Raw genomic sequence first — 18,604 nt, forward strand, 5'->3', positions numbered from 1 at the left:
CCGAGTGAAAAACCTGCCCGACCCACCCCTTCCTTAACCTAACCTGGTCCTTCACACAAAGGTGTGTCTCCTGCAAAAAGACACCCCCTGCTTTCAAGCTCCTGAGGTGTGCGAACACCCGCGACCTTTTAACAGGTCCGTTCAGTCCTCGAACATTCCACGTTACGAACCTTACCTGAGGCTTGCACCTCCAATCCCCTCTACCGTCCGTCATCTTCCCCACTTAACTTCTGCCCCTTTAATTCCACTCTGTACCTAGCCCATCCCAGATGGCCTCTTTCTTCACCCTTTACCATGTAATCTCTCTCACCCTGCCGCGTTGCAGAAATCCACCCCCCCCCCCCATCCCTTCTTGGCCTTCTCCCCCACTACACCTCACTTCCGTTCACCAGCATAACCTGCTAAGAAAACCCTTCTCTTTAATACATGTTGAAGGGTTAAAAATCTTTGATTGCAAAGAGTTCCTGAACTGCTAGGGTTGCAAGGTACAGTTGCAAAAACAATGGACAAGGAGGGATTTGATAGACCACAAGAGGGCAGTAACTATATAAATAACTGCTTTCCAGATAACAGCCCAAGATTGCAAATAAGTTTTGATAGAAGCCATAAATCACTGCTCAGGGTGCCAGACGGTCAAGGACCATAGACATGTGCTTATTGATAGTATAACTATGTGTACATGCCATGGTAGCACAGCAGTTAGCACTGTTGCTTCATAGCGCTCCCAGGCTCGATTCCCGGCTTGGGTCACTCCGTCTGTGCGGAGTCAGGACATTCCCCCCTTGTCTGCATGGGTTTCCTCCCACAAGTCCCGAAAGACGCAATGTTAGGTAATTTGGGCATTCTGAATTCTCCCTCAGTGTACACAAAAAGGCGCCGGAGTGTGGCAACTAGCAGATTTTCACAGTAACTTCATTCCAGTGTTAATGTAAGCCTACTTGTGACAATAATAAAGATTATTATTATAGTTGATAATTGAATATTGTAACTAGACAAGCATAGAGTTGCTGGAATTGGTTAAATACCACTGAGGGGAACAAATGATCAAGACTATTAGTTGAGATTGGATATTGATTACCTTCAAATAAGGTGTATGTAAATTGAGTCGAAGGTATAATTACCGTTATTTTCCTTTGTGTGGGGAAACTTTCCCTGCTATAGCTTGGATAAAGATTTGAAACAAAAGTGTTGCTTGGTCACTCAGGGAGTGAAGTACATGATAGCTGTGAAACTCCCCTCACAAAAAAGGGGGTTGGCGTGAGAATCAAACAGAGGGCAAATCGTCGGGGAAACACCCTTTTACATTTCTCAATTGGGGGAAAAAACCTTACCTTTGATACATGGGTTGCTTTTCGAATTTATTCTGGTTAAATTTACTGTGGAGTCCTAAAACAAAATGAAAATAAAACAAACTGTTGAAATTGGAATCCCGTGACCTTTAAATTAGGCATTAAAAACAGCAAAACATGGAAACTTGTGGGACAACATATGCTACATTCATTGTAAAACACTGTACACCAACAAAAGTGTCTGTCTTTTATTATTTTTTAAATAAACTTATGGACAAGTTACCACATTTCATTTGTGCATATAATCTTAGTCACACTTTATGATGCGTTATACTAGGACAATTTAAATAAATGTTTTGGTAAATTGTAAAGGGAAATACCATGGGAGAATGTATGATAATGTTTATCAATCTCAGTATTTTGTAAAACACAAAACTACTTATCATTTTGGTATCTAGTTTTATACCTCATCAAAATTTAGTCGATTTTCATACCCGATTTATTTTCCAGAAAATTTTCCTTGAATCAGAACATGGTTTTAATTAGCCAAAGTGTTACAGTGTACTATTTTGATCAATTGCAACAAAAACAAAGAAATACAGAAATACACAAAATACAATACTTCAGCTGACATCTGTGAAATTTTCATAGATAAAAGCCACATTTGTTTAATAATAGAATCCCTACAGTGCAGGAGGCCATTCAGACCATCCGTTCTGCACCGACCCTCTGAAAGACGTACCTACTGAGGCCCACCCAATCCCCGCGAGATTGAATTGCAAGATGGAGCCGGAGAGGCAACCCTCAGTGAGCTCTCCCCCACAGATCCTCTTCCTACATCTTTTCTAACCATATTAATCTTTTAAAACTTTATTCTAAAACTAATATTCTGCTCTTTATGTTTACTTACAGGTCTGGAGATCCTCTGACATCCATGGACTGACCCACATGACCCAACCCTAACCTCGAACCGGAAGCAGAAGAGGCCCAATGCAGAGGTCAGACCCTAACCTCGCCTAGAAATCGACCCGGCTCCCGGAGCATCTGACCTACGAAGCGCCATCCCGGCTCCCGAAGTTTCTGGAACGCCTGACCCAGTCAGGAGAGGCCCCTCCCAGAACCCAGACTCACCTGAAGGTGGAGAAGAAAAGGATCGGCCAGTAGGCCCAACCAGGCTTAGGCTGAGGCCTCACTTCAGGAACACCCGACCCGAGCACGACACTGGATCCGACCACTTGACACAATGACCAAACCTGGCCTAAATGACCCCAAACAACAAAACTCCTATGCGATGGCCCGAACAAGCCGAATGGTAGATCCACCCTCGCGGAACCCCGGGGCCCGACCAGATCGCGAACATGCCCGCCCGGCGACCCCAAAACCGCAACCAGAGTCCAGGACCCCTCCAGACGCAACAACTTAACATCCATAAGATCAGATTTCTCCCATCGAATTCCAAGACCCATCCAGAAGCAGCCGCCAACCTCGGAAACAAAGGAAATGCACCAGTCAGCAGGTGAGACTGAAACAACGTGGTTTCAAGTCTCCCTTCCCCAGCATATTCCTGACAAACGTCCAAGCTTCGAAAACAAGCGGCCAACCGTAACGCTAGACTTACCTCTCAGAGACATGGCTCACTCCTGCCTCATCGGACTATGCCATATAACCCAGGGGCTTCTCAATATGCCGGATGGACCGTACGGTGTCCTCGAGCAAGGTGAAGGGTGAAGGGGTTTGCCTCCTCATCAAATCCTCCTGGTGCTCAGACGTGGCTACACTGGCGAACTGCTGCCCCCCTCCTCCCCCCCCCCCCCAATCTGGAATACCTTTTTTTTTTTTTTATAAATTTAGATTAGCCAATTATTTTTTCCAATTAAGGGGCAATTTAGCGCGGCCAATCCACCTACTCTGCACATTTTTGGGTTGTGGGGGCGAAACCCACGCAGACACGGGGAGAACGTGCAAACTCCACACGGACAGTGACCCAGAGCCGGGATCGAACCTGGGACCTCAGCGCCGTGAGGCGGTTATGCTAACCACTAGGCCACCGTGCTGCCCTCCAATCTGGAATACCTGACTGAATACTACGGGAGTTCACTTTGGTCATCATTACAGCAATCTACATCCCACCCCAGACAGAAGTGAAGAAGGCGCTTGACGAATTATACATCACTATAAATAACAGTGAAACAGAGTACCCGGAGGCCTTGGTCATTGTGTACGGGGTCTTCAACCAGGCCAACCTCGTGTACTGCCAAACATCCATCAACACATCTTCTGTCCCACCAGGGACCCCAACATCCTTGACCACTGCTATACAAATATCAAAGGTGCTCCACAAGATGGTGCTCCTTCCCCTGGCATAGAAGGAGAAACTTTTTTTTTAAATGCAGAAAATAAGGAAGTATGGAATTGAAGGTGATTTAGCGGTTTGGATCAGTAATTGGCTAGCTGAAAGAAGACAGAGGGTGGTGGTTGATGGCAAATGTTCATCCTGGAGTTCAGTTACTAGTGGTGTACCGCAAGGATCTGTTTTGGGGCCACTGCTGTTTGTCATTTTTATAAATGACCTGGAAGAGGGTGTAGAAGGATGGGTTAGTAAATTTGCAGATGACACAAAGGTCGGTGGAGTTGTGGATAGTGCTGAAGGATGTTATAGGATACAGAGGGACATAGATAAGCTGCAGAGCTGGGCTGAGAGGTGGCAGATGGAGTTTAATGCGGAAAAGTGTGAGGTGGTTCACTTTGGAAGGAGTAACAGGAATGCAGAGTACTGGGCTAATGGCAAGATTCTTGGTAGTGTAGATGAACAGAGAGATCTCGGCATCCAGGTACATAAATCCCTGAAAGTTGCCACCCAGGTTAATAGGGCTGTTAAGAAGGCATATGGTGTGCTAGCCTTTATCAGTAGGGGGATTGAGTTTCGGAACCACAAGGTCATGCTGCAGCTGTACATAACTCTGGTGCGGCCACACCTGGAGTACTGCGTGCCGTTCTGGTCACAACATTATAGGAAGGATGTGGAAGCTTTGGAAAGGGTTCAGAGGAGATTTACTAGGATGTTGCCTGGTATGGAGGGAAGGTCTTACGAGGAAAGGCTCAGGGAATTGAGGTTGTTTTCGTTAGAGAGGAGAAGGCTGAGAGGTGACTTAATAGAGACATATAAGATAGTCAGAGGGTTAGATAGGGTGGACAGTGAGAGTCTTTTTCCTCGGATGGTGATGACCAACACGAGGGGACATAGCTTTAAATTGAGGGGTGAGAGATATAGGACAGATGTCAGAGGCAGTTTCTTTACTCAGAGAGTAGTAGGGGTGTGGAACGCCCTGCCTGCAATAGTAGTAGACTCGCCAACTTTAAGGGTATTTAAGTGGTCACTGGATAGACATATGGATGAAAATGGAATAGTGTAGGTCAGATAGGCTTCAGATGGTTTCACAGGTCGGCGCAACATCGAGGGCCGAAGGGCCCGTACTGCGCTGTAGTGTTCTATGTTCTATGAAGGGGAAATTTAGCATGGCCAATCCACTGACCCTGCACATGTTTAGGTTGTGGGGCTGAGACCCAAGCACACATGGCAAAAATGTGCAAGCTCCACAGACCGTGACTCGGGGCCAAGATTGAACCCCGGTCCTTGGCACCGTGAGGTAGCAGTGCTAACCACTGCACCACCATGCTGCTCTCTATAAGCAGAAACCCAAGCGGGAGAATCCGAATAAGAAGGTTGTGCAATGCTGGTCCGAAGCAATGGAAGAGCTCCTATGCGACTGCTTGGACTGGTCAACATTCAAGAACTCAGCCAACCTAGACAGGTATGCCACCACCATCACAGACTTCATCAACGAGCTTATAGAAGACTGCGTGCCAAAGAAGGTAGTGTGTGCGTTCCCCAACCGGAAAGCATAGTTTAACCGGGAGATCCACTCCCTACTGAAGTCCTGGTCTGAGGCATTCAAGACAGGTGACCGTGACCTACACAAGAAATTTAGGTAGGACCTCCGCAAAACCGTCAGGGACACCAAGAGACAATACCAGACTAAGCTAGAGTCACAGACTAACATGGACTCTCATCGGTTGTGGCAAGGTTTAAACAATATAACGGTCTACAAAACAAAGCAAAGCGGAGTTGAAGCTCAGGCAACTGAGCACCCCCCCCCCCGATGAACTCAATGCATTTTATCTCATTTCAAGCAGGAAGCCAAGAAACTGTTGTCAACTGCCCAATCAGCCTCAGACATACCCATACCTACCGCCACAACCTCAGAAGTTAGATCAGCCTTCTTGAAAGTGAACCCACAGAAAGCAAAGGGATCCCGATTGGAGTCCCTGGTTGTGCACTTCAATCCTATGCAGACCACTGGTGGGTGTGTTCTCAGGCATCTTCAAGCTTTCCCTATACCCTTCAGAGGTTCCCACCAGTTTCAAGAAGACCACTATCATACCAGTGCCAAAGAGGAACTGGCAACATGCCTCAGCGACAAACGTCCGGTGGCCTTGGCGCCTATCATTATGAAGTGCTTTCAGAGTTTGTCATGAGACACATAACTCCATACTCCCAGAGTGCCTAGATCCAATTGCAATTCACATACTGCCATAACCGGTCCACAGCAGATGCAATCTCCCTGGCCCTAGTCATCCCTGGAGCATCGACAATAAGGACTCCTATGTCAGACTCCTATTTATTGATTACAGCTCCGCCTCCAACACCATAAACCCAGCAACGCTCATATCCAAACTCCAAAACCTAGCACCTGGTTCCTCCCTCTGCAACTCTATCCTCGACTTCCTGACCCACAGATCACCATCAGTAAGGATAAACAACAACACCTCCTCCACGATAGTTCTCAGTACCATGGCCATGCAAGTCTGCGTACTTAGCCCCGAGCTGTACACACATGACTGCATGGCAAAATTCAGCTCAAACATCTACAAGTTTGCAGATGACACAACAAAACAACGATGAGTCAGAGTACAGGGAACTTAGTGGCGTGGTGTAATGACAATGATGTCTTCCTCAATGTCAGTAAAACTAAGGAGCTGGTCGTCGACACAGGAAACAAAGTATCGTACATATCCCTGTCGGCATCAATGGTGTTGAGGTGGAGATGGTTGACAGTTTCAAATTCCTAGGTTAGCACATTACCAAAAATCTGTCCTGGTCCACCCACGTCAACACTACGATCCAGAAAGCATAACAGTGCCTATACATCGGGATGTCCACATTGCCCCTTGCCAATTTTTATAAATACACCATAGAAAGCATATTTTTGGCTGCATCACAGCTTGGTATGGCAACTGCTCAGTCGAAAACCGTAAGAAACTAGAGAGAGAAGTGAACACAGACCAGTCAATCACGCGAACCCGCCTCCCATACATTGACTCTGTCTACGCCTCCCGCTGCCTTGGGAAAGCGGGCAGCATAATCAAAGACCCCTCCACTCGGGTTATTCTCTCTTCCATTGGGGAGATACAAAAGTTTGAGAACATGCACCAACAGCTACAAAAACAGCTTCTTCCCCACTGTTACCAGACTCCTGAATGGACTGAACTGATTTCTCTATGCACCTTCTCTACTGTTGTAGCACTATACTCCATATACTTCACCTAATGTCTATGTCTATGTATTTACATTGTGAATATATCTATCTGCCTGGACGGTACGCAAAACAATACTTTTCACTGTACCTTGGTACACGTGACAATAAATCTAAATCTAACCCCAACCCCAACCCCACACCCATCCAATCCAACACGCACATCTTTTGGCCACTAAGGAGCAATTTTAGCATGCCTAATCCACCTAACCTGCACATCTTTGGACCGTGAAAGGGAACCCACACAGACACAGGGAGAATGCGCAAACTTCACACAGTCACCCAAGGCCAGAATTGAACCCGGGTCCCTGGTGCTGCAAGGCAGCAGTGCTAACCATTGTGCCACCGTGCCACCTCAAAAAACAATCGACATCTCTAGTTTTGCAATTCAATGCATTTTGAAGTCCAGAAAATTCAAGTAATTATAATAATAATCTTTATTGTCACAAGTAGGCTTATAATAACACAGCAATGACATTACTGTGTAAAGTCCCTAGTCGGCACTTTCCAGCACCTGTTTGGGTACACAGAGGGAAAATTCAGAATGTCCAAATTACCTCACAGCACATCTTTCGGGATTTGTGGGAAGAAACCGGAGCCCCCGGAGGCAACTCACAGACATAGGGAGAACGTACAGACTCCGCACATACAGTGACCCAAGCCGGGAATCGAACCTGGGACCCTGGTGCTGTGAAGCAACAGTGCTAAATACTGTACTACCATGCCACCCATGTTAATTCATAACAGTTAGCCAAGTGCCAGGGTTATATTAGAACCAGTGGGTGGCAGAATATGTACATTGTTTGCTCACCTCTATACTTTTGACTCAGTTTCAAGGGAGCATCCACTATGTTAACCAACTAGTTTCTGTAGTGCTACTCATCTTCACAGAATAACAGGAAGCCCTGGGATAAAACTAAACTGATAAAATTAGTGAAGAACGTTTATAATCAATTTTTAAATCCTGTAATGTGAACCTAAAACATATTAGCCCAGGTACCTTCTCACTAATTCTTGAGGGGCATTTCTTTAGGGGCAGCACGGTAGAACAATGGTTAGCACTACTGTCTCACGGCGCTGAGGACCTGGATTTGCTCCCGGCCCCAGGTCATTGTCCGTATGAAGTTTGCACATTCTCCCCATGTCTGATTGGCTCTCACCCTACAATCGAAAAAGATGTGCAGGGTAGGTGAAGTGGCCACGCTAAATTGATCTTAATTGGCGAAAAAAAAAGAATTGGGTAATTATTTTCAAAAAATTTTTTCATTAATATCACAAATGGACCCAGGACAAACTTAACAATCTACTGGAAACAAGGCATCCAGGAACTTCCAAATGTTTATCAACTATTTACATGCATGAAGCTCCTTTGAGGCATCCAAGGTCTAAAAACATGAGATCTAACATCACTAGCTATTAACCCTTCACACTACATCCTCCCCAAGTGTTTTATTCTATTATTTGACCCCCTCCTTCAATATCCTGTGCTAGCAAGTTCTCTAAAGAGGATGTATGTACTCCATATTCTGGAACATACTTGTTTCTGTAGAGATTATACATTTTATTCCAAAGTTACATAAAAGGTTACAAAACAAACAATCAGGGAGCAAACTTCCAACATACAACTATACAGGTGTACAAATTTTTCTCTTTTTTTAACCACCTTCTTCCCTCCCCGCGACGAACAGCTCCTCAAACACGGCCATGAACATCCCCCAACTTGCCTCAAAGCCCTCCACCGAACCCCTTAATTTGTACTTGATCTTTTCCAGCCGAAGAAAGTCATACAAGTCCCCCAGCCAGGCCGCCACCCCCGGTGGCGTTACTGACCGCCACTCCAATAGAATTCGTCGGACAGAGAGGCAAAAGGTCACAACATTGGCCTTCCACCCCTCCATCAGTTCCGGCCTCTCTGATATCCCAAATATCACCACCAAAGGATCCAGCTCAACCTTTTCCTCCAGTATCCTTGTTAGCACTGCAAACACTCTCGCCCAGAATCTCTCCAACTTTTTACAGCCCCAGAATATATGTGCGTGATTCGTTGGTCCCTGCCCACACTTCCCACATTTGTCTGCCACTCTCTGGAAGAACCCACTCATTCTTGCCCAAGTTATACGTACCCTGTTTACCTGTTTGAACTGTATCAGGTTCATCCTTGCGCACAAGGTCACATTTAGCCTTCATAGTGCCTCACACCATGCTCCCCAGTTTATCTCCCCTCCCAGCTCCTCCTCCCATTTCCCCTTAATCTTCACCACCTGCTCATTTCCCTGCTCTCCGAGCCACCTGTATATGTCTCCAATCCTATCCTCCTCTTTCACATCCGGAAGCAGCAGCGTGTACCTCAACCACTTGGGGAACTATTTCCAAATGTTCCGCATGAAGTCCCTTATCCGCAGGTACCGAAACTCACTTCCTCTCAGGAGCTCTACCCTCTCCTTCAGTTCCTCTATACTGGCAAACCCCTCTTCCAGGTACAGATCCCTCACCTTAACCAGCCCCATTTCTCTTCACTTCCTATACATACCATCTACCCACTCCCCCACCTCAAAACCATGGTTTTCGCACAGCGGCGTCAGCACCCATATCCCTTCTATCCTATAATGCCTCCTTAGCTGATTCCAGACCTCCACTATGGATTGCACCACTGAACTCTCCGTGTATTTCCTTGGCAACATTGGCAATGCCGCCATCACTATAGCCCTCAAGCTGGATCCCCTACAGGATTCTTCCTCCACCCTACCCTTTCGGCCTTATCTCCTTCCCACCACTACCTCACCTTCTCAATACATGTTTAATGGTTAATAATGATTACTGGGTATACTTTCTATGATTAGTCTCAATCCTTAATAAACTAACTTATGTAGAACAATTTTAGTGTTATCCTAGCTATCCAGTTTTAAGGGGCCTCATCTCAGGACACCCACCTTCAAAGGCCTTCAGTACAAAGATCGGAAGTGTCTGGAATATGAAAAGAAACCTCAGCAGAATGTTCATCTTGGACTCTCCCAACCTCCTCCACCAGCTTTTTCTTAGATTTCATTTATGTAACATCACCAATTCCCTCGCTACCCGAATCCCCAGGTATCTAAATCAGTCTCTGAAAAGAAGTTGGAAGTTTCTTAAAGGACACTTAAGTCCCGAAGAAGTTATGTGATGGTGGTTCGTAATCTTTGTAATTTTCGTATCGGTTCAAATAAGATTGCATGTAGTTTTGGGTTAAGTGTTGGGCTGGGGTGGTGGTTTGTGGGTGCTTTGTGTTGTAGGGATTTGATGCGGATGGGGGGGGGGGGGGGGGGGGGGGGGAGAAAGCCCTGAAATTGGTGCTATTCTGTGGGAGGTTGGGTCCTGTTTCAAGCGATTGTTTCTTCATTGGTTTATGCTAATTTATTTTTACTTGAGGTTGTTTACTTACTGGGGAATGCGATGTTGTTAAATGGTTTATTCATGTCATGTCGGGAGAGGGGTTCGAACAATAGGGAGTCAGACCATTGACACCAGGGGCGGGGGTTGCTGAGGTCAGCATGGTTCTGCTGACTCTTGGAAGCGAGGTGGGGGGTGAGTATGTGCTAAGTCGGTGCTTGACCTGGGGGATCAGGTTTTGGGTGCTGTTGTTGGTGTTGGGGGGGGGGGGGGGGGGGTGAGGAGAGGCTGCTATACTGACAGGGAAGGAACTATCATCGGGGAACAAATGAGAGGTCGGGGACGGCTGCTGTTTGTGGGGGAGCTCGGGGAAGCGGGGCTCGGGGCTGGCCAGAAAAAGGTTATGGTTAGTCAACATGGAGGGTAGTAAGAAGTCTTACAACACCAGGTTAAAGTCCAACAGGTCTTGGACCTGTTGGACCTGTTGGACTTTAACCTGGTGTTGTAAGACTTCTTACTGTGCTCACCCCAGTCCAACGCCGGCATCTCCACATCATAACATGGAGGGTGGCAGCGCCCCCGTCCAGACTGACTGATTACGTGGAATGTCAGAGGGTTGAATGGGCCGGTCAAAAGGGCTCGCATTTTCGCGCATTTAAAAGGGGCTGAAGGCAGACGTAGCAATGCTTCAGGAGACACATCTAAAGATTATTGCCCAGACGAGATTGAGAAAGGGGCGGGTTGGTCAGGTGTTCCACTCGGGGCTGGACTCAAAGACCAGGGGGGTAGCGATATTGATCAGTAAGCGGGTGGCTGGAAGAATTGTGGCTGATAAGGGGGGTAGATATAGAATGGCGAGTGGGAATTTGGAGAGTATACGGGTGGTGCTTGTGAACGTATATGCGCCGAGCTGGGACGATGTGGGATTTATGAGGCGGGTGTTAGGCAAGATCCCGGACTGGAGTCTCACCGCCTGATCATGGGGGGCGGGGGGGGGGGGACACCTTAACACGGTCATTGATCCCGATCTGGACCAGTCAAAATCCAGGACTGGAAGGAGGCTTGCCGTGGCAAAGGAGTTGAGGGATTTTATGGAGCAGATTGCGGCGGGGGGGGGGATTGGGTGGATTTGTGGTTGAGTGAGGAGAGAGGGCAGCGCCCGTTGTGGAGATTAGATGTGGGGTTGTTAGCGGACGAAGCGGTCTGCGGGCGGGTGAATAAGTCCATCCAGAATTACCTGGAAGCAAATGACACGGGAGAGCTATCAGCAGCAGTGGTTTGGGAGGCTCTGAAGGCAGTTGTCAGAGGGGAACTAATTTCGACTCGGTCCCATAGAGAAAAGGTGGAACGAGCAGAGAGGGAGAGATTAGTGGAGGAGTTACTTCGAGTGGATAGGAGATACGTGGAGGCCCCGGACGCTGGGCTCCTGAGGGAGCGCCGGAAGCTGCAGGCAGAGTTTGAGTTGTTGACCACAGGGAGAGCGGTGGAGCAGTTGAGGAGTCTACGAATATGGGAAAAAGGCAAGCAGGATGCTGGCGCACCAGCTTAGGAAGAGAGGGGCGACCAGGGAGATAGGGAGGGCAAGGCACAGGGAGGGTAAGGCACAGGGAGGGCAAGGCACAGGGAGGGCAAGGCACAGGGTAAGGATTAGCAAATTATATGAGTCGAAACCCCCGGCTGGAGCAGAAGAGATGAGGCAATTCCTAGATCAGTTGAGGTTTCCGAGGGGGGAGGAGGACCTGGTGGAGGGGCTTGAGGCCCCGATTGAGGCAGAGGAAATTGTTAAAGGACTGGAGGGCATGCAGTCGGGCAAGGCCCCGGGGCCAGACGGCTACCCGGTAGAATTTTACAATATGTTCACAGAGGTGCTGTGCCCGCTGCTGATGAGAACCTTTAACGAGGCCAGAGAGAGGGGGATCCTCCCCCCCAACGATATCACAGGCCTCGATTTCACTCATCCTTAAACGAGAGAAGGACCCGGAGCAATGTGGGTCATATAGGCCGATATCGCTATTGAATGTAGATGCCAAGCTGCTGGCTAAGATTTCGGCCACCAGAATAGAAGACTGTGTCCCGGGGTGATATGGGAAGACCAAACTGGATTTGTTAAGGGCAGACAGCTCAATGCTAATGTCCGGAGGCTTTTAAATGTAATTATGATGCCCTCAGAAGGAGAGGAGGCGGACGTGGTGGTTGCGATGGACGCGGAGAAGGCTATTGATTGGGTGGAGTGGGAGTATTTATGGGAGACGCTGGGAAGGTTTTGGTTTGGTGAGGGCTTTATTGACTGGGTGCGATTGATTGGTAGCAAGCGTGTGCACGAACTGGCTGAGGTCGGGGTACTTTAAGCTACATCAAGGGACGAGGCAGGGGTGCCCCTCTCCCCATTGCTGTTCGCTCTGGCTATAGAGCCATTGGCCATGGCGCTGAGAGCGTCAAGGAATTGGCAAGGGCTGGTTCGGGGGAGGGGGGGGGGGGTGTTGGAACACTGGGTTTCGCTGTACGCGGACGATCTGCTCTTGTACATCTTGGACCCGGTGGAGGGGTTAGGGGAGGTTATGCAGATATCGGAGGAATTTGGCAGGTTTTCGGAGTATAAAATGAACATGGGAAAAAGTGAATTGTTCGTGATCCAGGCAAGGGGGCAGGAGAGGTGACTGAAGGAGCTGCCGCTCAGGATGGTAGAGAGGAGCTTTCGCTACCTGGGAATACAGGTGGCTCGGAAATGGGAGGCATTACTAAAGCTCAACCTAACCCGGCTGGTAGAGTAAATGGAAGGGGACTTTAAGAGATGGGATATGCTCCCGCTTTCGCTGGCAGGGAGGGTACAGACCGTGAAAATGACGGTCCTCCCCAGATTTTTGTTTGTCTTCCAGTGCCTCCGATCTTCATCCCCAAGACCTTTAAGCGGGTGAATAAGATAATTTTGGGCTTTGTATGGGCGAATAAAACCCCGCGAGTGAAGAAAATGTTGTTGGAGCGCAGTCGGGGGCAGGGTGGGTTGGCGCTGCCAAACTTCTGCAACTACTACTGGGCGGCGAATATAGCGATGATTAGGAAGCGGATGGTGGGGGAGGGGACGGCATGGGAGCGGATGGAGGCGGCGTCATGCAAAGGCACCAGTTTGGGAGCACTGGTAATGGCATCTCTGTCGTTCTTGCCGGCCCGTTAATCCACTAGCCTGGTGGTGGTGGCACTGAGGATCTGGGGGCAATGGAGGAGGTGCAAGGTAGAGGGTCTGTTGGTCTGGACCCCGATTTGCAATAACCACAGGTTCGCACCGGACAGGATAGATGGCGGGTTCAGGAGCTGGCAGAGAGCAGGAATTAGACGGATGGGGGATCTAGTCACAGACGGGAGTTTCCCCAGTCTGAAGGCGCTGGAGGACAAGTTTAAGTTGCCGCCAGAGAACGGTTTCAGATACTTGCAAGGGGGGGACTTTCTGAGGAAACAGGTGTTGGCTTTCCCACTCTTGCCACCATGGGGGATACAGGACAGAGTAGTCTATGGTATCAGGGTTCGGGAGGGGAAGGTGTCAGATGTCTATCAGGAGTTGTTGGAGGCAGAGGAAATCCCAGTGGAGGAACTGAAGGGCAAATGCGAGGAGGAGTTAGGTGGGGAGCTAGAGGCGGATCTGTGGGCGGACGCCCTAAGTAGGGTTAATTCCTCCTCATCATGTGCCAGGCTCAGTCTAATACAGTTTAAAGTGGTGCACCGGGCACACATGACAGCGGCGAGGATGAACAAGTTTTTTGGGGTAGAAGACAGATGTGCGAGGTGTGCGGGAAGCCCAGCAAACCATGTCCATATGCTTTGGGCATGCCTGAAGCTTGGAGGGTTCTGGCAGGGGTTTGCCAAGGCAATGTCCAAGGTGCTAGGTACGCGGGTGGTGCCGAGTCCAGAGGTGGCAATCTTTGGAGTGTCAGAAGATCCGGGAGTTCAGAGAGTGAAAGAGGCCGATGTTCTGGCCTTTGCCTCCCTGGTAGCCCGGAGATGGATCCTTTTAATGTGGAGGGACTCGAAGCCCCTGAGCATGGAGACTTGGGTCAGTGACATGGCTGGGTTCCTCAAGCTGGAGAAAATAAAGTTTGCCTCGAGAGGGTCAATGCTGGGGTTCTCTCGGAGGTGGCAGCTGTTCGTCGAGTTTCTCGGGGAAAATTAAAATGTCAGCAGAAGCAGCACTCTGAAGGGGGGGGGGGGGACAGGTGCAATATGGTTAAGGGATGTACAGAAGGGGTTGGGTGGGAAATGTTGTTGTTTATGTTATTATTATTTTGCTTGTTAATGTTATAAAAATTTTGCAAATACTTTAATAAAAATATTTTTTAAAAATCAATCTCTGGCCACCGTGAATGGCAACCCCCCTAGGTTGACTCGCCGACCCAGCTTGTTCACCAGGAACACTTCATTTTCCCCTACATTTAGCTCATATCCCGAGAACGCCCCAAACTGCCCCAACAGGCCCATGATCTTGTCCATGCTCTCCAACGGGTCCGAAACATACAATAGTAGGTTGTCTGCGTATAGAGACACCCGATGCTCCCTTCGTCTCCACGTAATCCTACCCAACTCTGTTGCCCCCTAAGAGCCATTGCCTTCAAAGTTCAAAGTTTCGTGAGCCCATGTCGTTGGTCCGCACACTTGTCATCGGTGCCACGTTTAAAAGGTGCACCCATGCCACAAACTTTGGCCCAAATCCGAACCTTCCCAGGACCTCAAACAGGTACTGCCACTCCACCCGGTCAAATGCCTGGTTTAGCTCACTGGGCTAAATCGTTGGCTTTTAAAGCAGACCAAGCAGGCCAGCAGCACGGTTCAATTCCCGTACCAGCCTCCCCGGACAGGCGCCGGAATGTGGCGACTAGGGGCTTTTCACAGTAACTTAATTGAAGCCTACTCATGACAATAAGCGATTTTCATTTCATTTTTCATTTTCTCCCCATCCATAGACACCTCCGACCTGGGCTCTCGATGGGGTCATATTACTAAAAAGCTGCATATCCTTACGAAACCTGTTTGATCCTCCACAACCACCCCTGGGATACACCCTTCCATCCTTCCTGCCATTAACCGTGATGTGAGCCTATATAACTCACATTCCAACAGGTCTTTCCCCTTCTTTGGTATCAATGTGATCGTTGCCTACATCACTGTCTCCAGCAACTCCCCCTTCTCTAATGCCTCATTAAACGCCCCCAAGAGACATTGGGGCAGGTCCGTCGCGAACCCCTTATAGAATTCCGCCGGGTAACCATCAGGCCCCAGGGCCTTGCCCAACTTCCTACCTCTTATACTGTTCAATACCTCCTTCAGTCCCAAGATCTCCTCTAGCACCTGCCTCTTCTCTTCCTACAACTGTGGAAACGCCAGTTCGTCTAAAAAATGTCCCATGTCCCCCTCTTCACCCCCCTGGGTCCACCCTGTACAGCTCCTTATAATAATCCCTAAACACCTCATTTATTTTCCTCGGCTCAGACATTTCCTGCCCCAGTCCATATCTTCAATACTTCCTTGGATGCTGCCTGCCTTCGTAGCTGATGCACTAATATTTGACTCGCCAACATGTGACTCGTCTTATCCCTATATTCGTACTGCACCCACTTTGCTCAACATAGCTGTCCTAACTTTTTCCTCCTTGCTAATACCTCCGTAGTGGGCGCCCTCGAGTACTCCCTATCTACCTCAACTATCCAGTTCATTAGCCATTCATATTCCTCCCTCCTTTCCCTATCGCATGTGCTTTGAACGAGATAATCTCCCCCAGACCTCCACTTTTAGTGCTTCACAAAACGTGGCAGCTGTCGCCTCCACGTTTTGGTTCAATTCTTATACATTTTCATCCCAGCCTGCACTTTAATCGCAAAACCCTCTATCTGCTAACAGCCTCGAATCGCGCCTCCACCCCGGTCACTGTTCCCATTCCAATCTAAGCCAAACCTCCAGCCATGAGGCGCATAATCCGAGATTACTATCCCCGCGTACTCTGCCCCGTCCACCCCAACCAAAACCTCCCGGCTCACTACAAAAAGTCAATTCTTGAATACACCTATAAACATGTGGGAATAAAGAATACTCTCTTCCCTCTCGGTTCTGGAAGCGCCACAGATCCACCATACCAAACTTTTCCATATACCCGCCCAGCTCCTTTGCCATTCGTATCCTACCCATCCACCTGGGGCTCGATCCATCTACCCGTGACTCTATGACACAATTAAAATCTCCTGCCATAATCAACTGGTGAGTGGCCATGTCCGGAATTGCTGCCAGCAACCCCCCATAAAACCTACATAGTCCCAATTTTAAACTCCTTAGGTGCGGAATGACCCAAGATCTTTTCATCGATCCATTGAGCCGTCGCACGTTCCATGTTATCAACCTTACTGGGGGCTTACGCCTCCATTCCCCTCTTTCATCCGCCATCTCCCTCTTTTGGCTCTACCCTCGTTGATTTCACCTTGTACCCACCATCCAAGGTGGCCCCTTTCTCAGTCCCTGACCATGTTTCTTCTCCAACCTCACCGCGTTGCATCTCTTCTCCCCCCCCCCTCCCAATTTCACTTCTGTTCACCAACATTACCTACCAGCATGGCAACTCCTGCCCAAAGGCTCCTCCTACTGCTCCCCCACCCCCTCACTTCTCTGTTCTGTGAAGAAAGCTCCCCGCAGACCACCCCCTCCCAAACATAGACTCATCTCGAATTACAGGTCACCTTCCCCAAAGACAAACAAAAAGAAAAAAAACAGCGCCGTGGGGTGGGGGGGGGCGACCCTGAAAAACTTTTCGCTCCAGCTATCCTGTGTCAACCTAACAGAACAAAGCTCCTCCACATTGGAGGAAAAAACCTCCCTCCAACCCCACTCTACCCATATTCTCCATTACTTGAGTGTCAGGACCTCCATTCCCAAAATTATTCAGTTCTTCTCCAGTTTGTGCTCTTTGATAAAGTCATTGACCGCTTCGGAGGTCTCAAAATAATGTTTCCGACCTTCATAAGTCACGCATTGTTTCGCCGGGTAGAGCACCCCAAATCTGATCTGCCATCGATACAACACCGCTTTGGCCGTGTTGAACCCTGCATGTGTTTTGCCACTTCAGCTCCAATATCCTGGTATATTCGGACCTTGTTCCCCTCCCATTCACAGTTCCACTTCTCCCTGGCCCACTACAAGTTCTCTTTCTCCACAAACTTGTGGAGTCTCACGTTCAACGTCCGTGGCGGCTCCCCAGCTCCTGAATTCTGCCTCAGAGACCCGTCCGTGTGCTCTGTCCACCACCGCCAGAATCCTCAAAATGTATCTCGGGGCACTCGCTCCTGTCACTCCTTCAGGCAGGCCAACTGTTTGCAGATTCGGCCTCCTCGACCTGTTTCCCTACTCCTCCAACTTTGCTCTCCATGTCTTGTAAAAGTCTCCCAAGAGCCTCACCTCCAAACTCTTACCAACTTTTACAGGTGCACCATAGAAAGTATCCTATCTCTCTGCCTCACAGCCTGGTATGGCAACTACTCTCCCCAAGAAACTTCAGAGAGTCGTGAACACCGCCCAGACCATCACACAAACCCACCTCCCATCCATCGACTATCTACACCTCACGCTGCCTTGGGACAGCGGAATCAAAGGCCCCTCCCACCCGGCTTACTCACTCTTCCAACTTCTCCTGTCGGGCAGGAGATACAAAAGTTTGAAAACACGCACGAACAGATTCCAAAACAACTTCTTCCCCGCTGTTAGCAGACTCCTAAATGACCCTCTTATGGATTGATCTGATTAATACTACACTCCCGTATACCTAGGTATTTTGTGTACCTCGTGTTGCCCTATTATGTGTTTTCTTTTCATGTACTAAATGATCTGTTTGAGCTGCACGCGACGATAAACAAATCCAATCCAATCCAGTGCCACCACTCTATTCGCTGTGTTCACAGATCTCTCGGATCTACGACCAGAGCCTCCAGACGTTTTTCCACCCTCTCCATCGAGCCCTTCAGGAGTACCACAGCCCCTTTGATGGCCTTCGATCGATCCTCCTGCACCTCCCTCTCTGTTGGCGGAACTCTTCCTTGAAGACCATTAACTGTTCCATCTGTGACCTTCCACTAGCTGCTGCACCACAGATCTCTTCCAACTCCTTAACAAGATCCTTTGTCTTCTGCTGGGTTTGGCAATCAGAAGACATGTCACTCCCAGGGAAATTTCTCCTCCCACCTTCAGTTACATTTTTCCATCGGATTTACACCCAATTCCGGGTAAAAAGAGCTCTTTTCCACACCTTCAAGCAGAAGCTGCCTTGTGTGTGACCACTCACGCCATGGCCACCACTGGAAATTGTTTCTGTAGAGGTTTTAGTTTCAAGTG

The 18,604-nt window shown here is 48.7% G+C and overlaps 1 protein-coding gene across 4 annotated transcripts in view; it reads right to left on the reverse strand.

Annotated features, from left to right (window-relative positions):
• LOC119977191 (coiled-coil domain-containing protein 138-like) overlaps positions 1-18,604 on the reverse strand; it is a 187,207-nt gene that overhangs the window by 153,877 nt on the left and 14,726 nt on the right. For 3 of the 4 annotated variants that reach the window (XM_038817879.1, XM_038817877.1, XM_038817878.1), the window contains exon 2: positions 1,332-1,386. The exons of the other annotated variant lie outside the window; for it this stretch is intronic. In XM_038817879.1, the coding sequence (XP_038673807.1) occupies positions 1,332-1,386 (55 nt within the window). The remainder of the gene's footprint in view (positions 1-1,331; positions 1,387-18,604) is intronic. 4 annotated transcript variants of the gene reach the window in all.

Source organism: Scyliorhinus canicula, chromosome 14 (genome assembly GCF_902713615.1).
Source record: "Scyliorhinus canicula chromosome 14, sScyCan1.1, whole genome shotgun sequence".
NCBI lineage: Eukaryota > Metazoa > Chordata > Chondrichthyes > Carcharhiniformes > Scyliorhinidae > Scyliorhinus > Scyliorhinus canicula.